This window comes from Mesoplodon densirostris, chromosome 6 (assembly GCF_025265405.1).
Source record: "Mesoplodon densirostris isolate mMesDen1 chromosome 6, mMesDen1 primary haplotype, whole genome shotgun sequence".
Taxonomy (NCBI): Eukaryota; Metazoa; Chordata; class Mammalia; order Artiodactyla; family Ziphiidae; genus Mesoplodon; species Mesoplodon densirostris.
The window spans coordinates 22629402-22637758 of record NC_082666.1 but is presented as its reverse complement, the minus strand read 5'-3'; the positions used below and the strand labels follow the sequence as shown (position 1 = coordinate 22637758).

General features: G+C 38.0%; 1 protein-coding gene across 1 annotated transcript in view; it reads right to left on the bottom strand.

The window, feature by feature from the left end:
• Positions 1 to 2787: 2787 nt before the first annotated feature.
• Positions 2788 to 8357, bottom strand: part of MELK (maternal embryonic leucine zipper kinase) — an 81284-nt gene continuing 75714 nt past the window's right edge. Inside the window, exons 17-18 of the mRNA XM_060100708.1 lie at positions 5559 to 5662; positions 2788 to 3326 (exon numbers count right to left, since the gene is read on the bottom strand). Coding sequence (XP_059956691.1) covers positions 3149 to 3326; positions 5559 to 5662 — 282 coding nt within the window. The 3' untranslated portion in view covers positions 2788 to 3148. The remainder of the gene's footprint in view (positions 3327 to 5558; positions 5663 to 8357) is intronic.

The following is an 8357-nucleotide window of genomic DNA, read 5'->3' as shown; positions in this document are numbered from 1 at the left end:
TACTACATGCTGGGGACACAAAGATGGATAAGATATGACCTCTACCTCCAACTCTTCACTGGACTTTCTTTGCCTGCTATTCTCACCAAAACAAGACCCATACTCTCCCTTTGGGAGTCCTCCAGGTTCCAAACTCCCAATTCCTTCAACAATCCTTTACAAATTCCCTCATCATTCTTTCAGACTGCCTTCTTCCTCTGGACATAAGATTCATATATGCCCTATAAAGAAGCCCAGGTGTGGCTGGACAATAGAGAATGGAGCCGACTTACAACTATGCAGATTTAGTTTAGTGTCAACAATCTAAACCATATTTGCCTCTTAGGAACTAACCCAGCCTCATTTAATTAACTCACATCCCTTTAATTTTCTAAATGGTTCTATAGAATTAGAGCTAAGTGATAGATTTTTAGATGATATGGCAACCATTAACATTTTCCTTAAAGAAAAGCAAGATTTATCCTAAATAGCAGTCAGGGAACCTATTTTTACTTGATCCAGTCTATGGGTGGCAGAATTAATAACAGCATTTCTAGACTGAATTGATCCCCAAAAAAGATCTTTAATTAAAAAAAATTTTTAAAGTAAATATACTAAAAACTCCAATTTAAGGATTGCAATTGTCAGACTGCATGTTTAAAAGAGAAAATAGAATAGAGAATAGTATCTCTTATATTAAGGTTAAGCAGTGTTTATAAATACGTTTATGTGATGGATCCCAAAGTAAAATATGCTTCTTCCAATGGTTCATGGTCAAAAGTTTTTAAGAGTCACTGTTCCAGACCATGCCATCTGCTGAAGGAATAGAAGAGTGATCTTCTCTTATATTTTATAAAAACAGATAAATTGGACTTTAGAAAATTTTAAACTTTTGTTCTTCAAAAGACACCATCAAGAAAGTAAAAAGACAACATACACAATGAGAAAAAAAATTACAAATATGTATTTGATAAGGGACTTATATCTAAAACTACAGAATTCTTACAACTCAACAATAAAAAGACAACCCAATTAAAAATGGGCAAAGGCTCAAAATAGATATTTCTCCAAAAAAGATGTACAAATGACCAACAGGCACACGAAAAGATGTTCAATATCATTATTCATTAGGGAAAAGAAAATCAAAACCACAATGAGATACCACTTCATACCACTTCACAGGACTAAAATAAAAAAGACAGACAATAACAAAGGTTAGAGAGAATGTGGAAAAATTAGAACCCTCATACATTGCTGGTGGGATCATAAAATGGTAAGCAGTTTGTCAGTTTCTCAAAATGTTAGGTGACTCAGAAATTCCACTCCTAGGTATACACACTAGAGAACTGAACACCTACATCCACACAAAAATTTGTACACAAATATCCATAGCAGCATTATTCATAATAGCCAAGAAGTAGAAACAACCCAAATATCCATAAACTGATAAATGGATAAATACAATGTGATATATCCATACAATGGAATATCATTCAGCAGTAAAACAGAATGAAGTACTAAAATATGCTACAACATGATCAATCTTGAAAATATTATGCTAAGCTGAAAGAAGCCAGACTCAAAAGGCCAAATATTATATGATTCCATTTATACGAAATGTCCAGAGCAGTCAATCCATAAAGGCAGAAAGTAGATTAGTGGTTGCTAGGGGCTGGTGTTGGGGGAGGAATTGGGAGTGACCACTGATGGGTATAGGGTTTCTCTTTCAGGTGGTGAAAATGTTCTAAAATTAGATTGTGGTGATGCTTGCACAAATGTGAATATACTAAAAACCACTGAATTGTACACTTTAAAGGGGTAATTTTATAGTATGTGAATTATATTTCAGTAAAGCTGTTATAAAAAAATTTAAACCCCTTGACAGTTCTCCTTTACCCAAACAGTTCAGTGGAGCCTTCAAGTTCCTTCAAGTTTTGCATCACTTACTTCCAGCTATATTTTCAACTCTCATCTCCTGCTATTTTCCCCTGCACCACCTTCTGCCTCCACCCTGAACACAAAAAGCCATTTTATAATTCTACGCCTTTGCACATATCGTTCGTGCTGCCGAGAATGTCACACTCTGTCTTCTTTCTATTGAACTCTTACATATCCTTCAAGACCAAATACTGTTTCCTTCAAGAAATCATCCCTTACTCCTCCAGACAAAGCTGATCATGCCCTCTCTGCTACAAATACTGGTTGATGTATCTGCCTTGTGAATAGACTCTGAACTCCTTGAGTTTACTAGACAGTATCATCTTCAGCCCTAGAACCTAACGCTTGTAAAAACTTAGTAAACGTTTACTGAATAAATGAATGACAAAACATTCCCTCACTACTGACTAGAAACAGTGCAATTTTTTCTCCAACTAGTTTAATTGGTAGAATCCATACAAAGGTAACTTGAGCGCCGGCCTTTAGAGACCAATAAAGTGAAATAAAAATACAAATTTGAGGCCAACGCTGAGACTTAACGGAAAATTACTATAAAGTAACATTTCATGGGGGTTCATAGTCCAGATAGTTATCATTGTTGACCGAACATACATACTGAAGTCAATACTCTTTTATTCAACATATTAAATGTGTTGTTTAACTCTGGTAACCACAGCTGTGACTTAGTTAACGATCTCAATAAATCCTACTTAAATCAGAGACAGGAAAAAATTATGCAAATGAATTCTTATCTGTTTTTCTACCCAAGGCATATTTGATAACAGATAAAACATACTCCAAATAGTCTCTACTTAATAGTCAAGAAGCCATTTGAGGTTTTATTTGGATCAAAATCAAATACAAAGAAGAGGAGAAGCCTGCTATAGTCGCAAACGGTTTTATTTCAGAAAGAAATTACACATTAAAAGGAGACATAGTTAAGAGCTTACATTCATGTATGGAAGTGAATCTAAGAAAGTCAACAGTTATTAATATACAACGCACATGATTAAAAAAGACAGTAAGAGATAATGCCAGAGGGGCTTGCCTTAGATTCATCCATGAAATAATATCTTTTGTTTAAAAACAAAAAGATATTGGTCTTTAAGATAGCTCTTTAGAAACAAGTTCGTAGTTCCAGAGGACTTTAAAAATCAAACCCATCACACCAGGCTCCATGTAGGCTGTATCGCACCCATACTCATCAGGCAGGATGGAAACCATTCATCAATTAAACCTTGCAGCTAGACAGGATGTCTTCCACTAATCTCTTGTAAACCCAGGCATCACCCTTAAGCCGCTGCCTCCTGATACCCACCACGTCGGGTTTTTGAAGCTGGCACACTTCTAGCTCAAACTGCATTGTCACTTTGCCAAAATCTGACTGTGTTTGACACTTCAGTGTATAGCTGTGAAAAACAAGATAAGAAGCCAGTTAGCAGGAAAACCATGAATATTCTGTATAATACAAGAGATTTCTATAAGCCTCTAGGAGGCCAGTGGGGAAAATGAACCATTATTTCGTATTAAGCAATATAGTCCTGCCTACAGTTTCCAGATGACCTAGATATGCTTTAGTGATGGAGTATGACTGGTGTTTTCCCAAAAGCTAACCAGGATCTCAAAAAAGAATACAGATGAAAAGGCTTTACCAGAATTCTCCACTGGTCCAAAGAAAAGCCCTTTTTTCATAGCTATACACGCCATTCATGCTCAAGAAATCTTCCGGCATCCTTTATGCAAGTCTTTCAATGGTGTAATCTGTGAACATTAGGCCATTTCCACAATGTTCACAACAAAGGAAAGCAGAGGGAAGATTAAGAATATTTTATTTTGTGCCCTTCATCAGAAACTTCTGTCTTTCATGTAAATAAAGCTGAAGCCAGCAACCTGTCGGTAGGACACATGTTTCTGAGGTTTTTCTAACAGTAATAAGAGGTTATGATCATTACAACACTTTAGGGCAGAGTTATAAAAGAAAGTCCAATGAGACAGTACATTCCCATGGTTGAAACAAATGGCATATATAATTAGAACTGCCACATGAACTACTCTGATAATGGAAAGGCCCTGTCTATATGAAGCCTTCCACACATCTTAAGAAATAGGTATGGTTCCTGCAAAGTTGCATAAATTGAATTCATGTAAATCAACTTTTAATTTGTTTACATTATATTTTAGTTTTATTTAATTGTCTTACTGATCTTCAATAGATAAATACAAACAATAAACAATAGGATCAATTCTAAATTTCGGTTCCCTAAATATTTAGGGGCACACGATTAGGCACTGTTCCACGTAAATGGGGAAAAATTACTTGTATCTTTTTTGTATTACAAGGTGTATTAAAATATCATTCTTTTTCTTACTAACTTAGTTATGTCCTTTGGGGCTTGATCTATTAAAAATAAGCAGTTGCTATCAGAAATGCCATTAAGGTAAACCCTGTAGTTAAGGTTCCTGATGGGAAGATGAAGCATAGAGCAATTTAGTCATATCAAAGATAAAAAGTGATTTTTCCTCACTGGAAAAAGATAGTAATGGAATATAACCGAGATTAGTGACACCACACCACTGAGAAATTTAGCTTTTGTTATTCTGCTTTGTCACAAAGAAGGTAAAAACAAACAGAGAAGGTAAAAAGAAAAAAGAAGGATAAAGGCAGATCTTCGGGTGGATCAGGAAGTTTGAGGAACAGATTACTGGTGAATAGCCAGTTACCGATCTGATAGATTATACGCTGAAGGAAAAATAATCAAAAGCTTTCTAACACAGATTTGGCAAGAGGTTCTAACGCTGTGGATAAACCCCAAGCACGAAGAACAGGTCAGAGTTAGATGTGATAAAATGATACCTAAAGAAGAAAGCCAGGGTTCACATAAGAGCACTTGCCAACATTTAGAGATAATGAAAAGTAAAATTACTTTTGCAAAAGATTTTTCTTAAAATCTTACTCTATACTGACTGTTCCAATTAAATGTTTTGTTAATCTATCAGTGGCTCTTCTTGTTAGTGCTTTAATAATGAAATTTTAAAGAGACATAACTAAGTGGAAATGTTTAGAAATATGAACATCTTAAGCAACCAGAAGAGGTCTGGCTGTCCAGACCATGAGATCGTGACCAAGGAGGCTTTGATGGCAGTTCATTCAACAGTGGGAAACAGCTAAGGTGAAATAATTTTCTAAAGTAGTGAAAACCAGTTCTGTCACATAGAACGTCATAAAGAGAAGGAGTCTATATATATATATCCTTGATTTGTTTGAGGTGTCTCATAAATTTAGATTACAACTTATAAATATTATTGTAAAGCAGAACATCAAAGAAAAATAGAAGATGCAAAAGAAACTGGAAGCAGTTCAGATTTTCCTATTTTGAAAAGTCTAACTTTGAAAGTGGTGACAATATGGGCACTTTAAAAACTTCTATAGCTCATATAAAACAAAAGAGAATAAATTATGAACACAGACACTAACATAAAAGCTTTTTGGAAAAATGAGGCGAGAGAAATATATTTTTTAATTATGTTAAACAATTTATAATTTTTTAATTATATTAAAAACATAGGTTGAGAGGGGAATCAACCTATGTTTTCTCAAAGTTCAAAAGACGTCAAGTAATAGATCCAAGTGTGCTTCTTACCCCTTTTGTACAAAGTCAACGTGCTTCTTTGGAAGAATAGACATTATTTCATTCAAGAGTTGATCTGGATTCACTAATCTCGTTGTAGTCACGTTATAGTGAGGCTTAAAAAAGAAAAAGAAGGGGTTAAGAAGTAAATCTTTACATCAACACAAAGACCATCCTACCTCATTTAGAGATCCCAAACTCCTCAACATAGTACCATTTCAAGTGGAAATATTTCAAGAAAAACACTGAAAGAATTTACAACCAACTCTTGGTAAGCTGGATTGAGATGGCACTGGGAAAGCTTGGATAAATCACATTTATTAGTAACTGCATCCATATCACCCTTTTTATATTTGCATCTACCTCTCCTACCAATTTTTTAGTAAGTAAATAAATATTAAATAATGTCTATCTCTTTGAGCTCTACCTATTTCCCCCTTCCTACACGGTGATAAAGACTCCTGAAATGTAAACTGTGAGAAAACAAATGCCCTAGAAAATTTCACTTGTATATAGTTGCATGTGTTTCCTTAATTCTTTCTTGATCATTTAAGGAATTTTACAGAATCCCAGGAGGTGATTCTATGACAATTCTATGAAGGAATGAATATAACAAGTATCCCTGTAAAAAAGTAATGTCAAGTTATTTTTTTCTCATTCACTAACAGCATAATTCTCAGAAATAATTTCTTTTTTAAAATTAATTAATTAATTTTTGGCTGAGTTGGGTCTTCGTTGCTGCGCGTGGGCTTTCTCTAGTTGCAGCGAGCAGGGGCTACTCTTTGTTGCGGTGTGCGGACTTCTCATTGCAGTAGCTTCTCTTTGTTGCAGAGCACAGACACTAGGCATGTGGGCTTCAGTAGTTGTGGCACGCAGGCTCATTAGTTGTGGCTTCACAGGCTCTAGAGCGCAGGCTCAGTAGCTGTGGTGCACGGGCTTAGTTGCTCCACAGCATGTAGGATCTTCCTGGACCAGGGCTTGAACCCGTGTCCCCTGCATTGGCAGGCAGATTCTTAACCATTGCACCACCAGGGAAGTACAGAAATAACTTCATTCTTAATTAGTATCTATCCATCCATTCATTCAACAACTATTTATTGACGGCTTACTAGGTGCCAGGCACTGTTTTACTTTTTAATTTTAACTTTTAAAATTATTATTATTATTTTTTGGCCACACCATGTGCCTTACGGGGGATCTCAGTTCCCCCACCAGGGACTGAATCCGGGCCACGGCAGTGAAAGCCCGGAATCCTAAGCACTGTTTTTTTTTTTTTTTTTTTTTTTTTTTTTTGCGGTATATGGGCCTCTCACTGTTGTGGCCTCTCCCGTTGCGGAGCACAGGCTCCGGACGCACAGGCCCAACGGCCATGGCTCACGGGCCCAGCCGCTCCGCGGCACGTGGGATTTTCCCAGACTGGGGCACGAACCCGTGTCCCCTGCATCGGCAGGCGGACTCTCAACCACTGCGCCACCAGGGAAGCCCCCAGGCACTGTTTTAATAGGTTTTGGAAACAGAATAAAATCCCTACCTTTCTAGCAGTACCTTCACTGTCAAATAAAATTATACTTTCTATGTCTTTCAGATTTCAGTTCTTTTTATAAATAACAAAATGCTGAGGTTAGAAAAGACCCAACTGGGCCTCCCTGGTGGCGCAGTGGTTGAGAGTCCGCCTGCTGATGCAGGGGATATGGGTTCGTGCCCCGATCTGGGAGGATCCCACATGCCGCGGAGCGGCTGGGCCCGTGAGCCATGGCCGCTGGGCCTGCGCGTCCGGAGCCTGTGCTCCGCAACGGGAGAGGCCACGACAGTGAGAGGCCCGCATACCGCAAAAAGAAAAAAAAAAAAAAAGAAAAGAAAAGACCCAACTACCTTTCTTTTCACATTAAGAACCTATGACCCAAAGAAGAGCTATAAGTTTCTTAAGATGGGGTTTCCCAAAATGTGATAAAAATAACTGGAGTTATACAATATAACTCTAAGTGGTACATGGATAAATACTTTTATTTTAATATTTATATATTTGTTCCAATCAGATTTAGCAAAATATGATTAGAAAAACTAATGACATATGGTTTCCTTTAAAATAAATACAAGTTTTTAAAAAGTTAGTCATCTTGGGGCTTCCCTGGTGGGGCAGTGGTTAAGAATCCGCCTGCCGGGCTTCCCTGGTGGCGCAGTGGTTGAGAGTCCGCCTGCCGATGCAGGGGACACGGGTTCGTGCCCCGATCCCGGAAGATCCCACATGCCGCGGAGCGGCTGGGCCCGCGAGCCATGGCCGCGGAGCCTGTGTGTCCGGAGCCTGTGCTCCGCAACGGGAGAGGCCACAGCGGTGAGAGGCCCGCGTACAGCAAAAAAAAAAAAAAAAAAAAAAAAAAAAAAAAAAAAAAAAAAAGAATCCGCCTGCCAACGCAGAGGACATGGGTTCGAGCCCTGGTCTGGGAAGATTCCACATGCCGCAGAGCAACTAAACCCACGTGCCACAACTACTGAACCTGCGCTCTAGAGCCCGGGAGCCACAACTACTGAGCCCACGTGCCACAACTACTGAAGCCTGCGCACCTAGAGCCCGTGCTCCACAACAAGAGAAGCCACCGCAACGAGAAGCCCATGCACCGCAACAAAGAGTAGCCTCCGCTCGCCACAACTAGAGAAAGCCCGTGCACAGCAACAAAGACCCAACACAACCAAAAATAAATAAATAAATAGACAGATAAACAAATAAATAAATAAATAAATAAAGTTAGTCATCTCGATTGTGGTGGTGGTTTCACAGGTACATATATAATGCCAAATTATATTAATTGTACA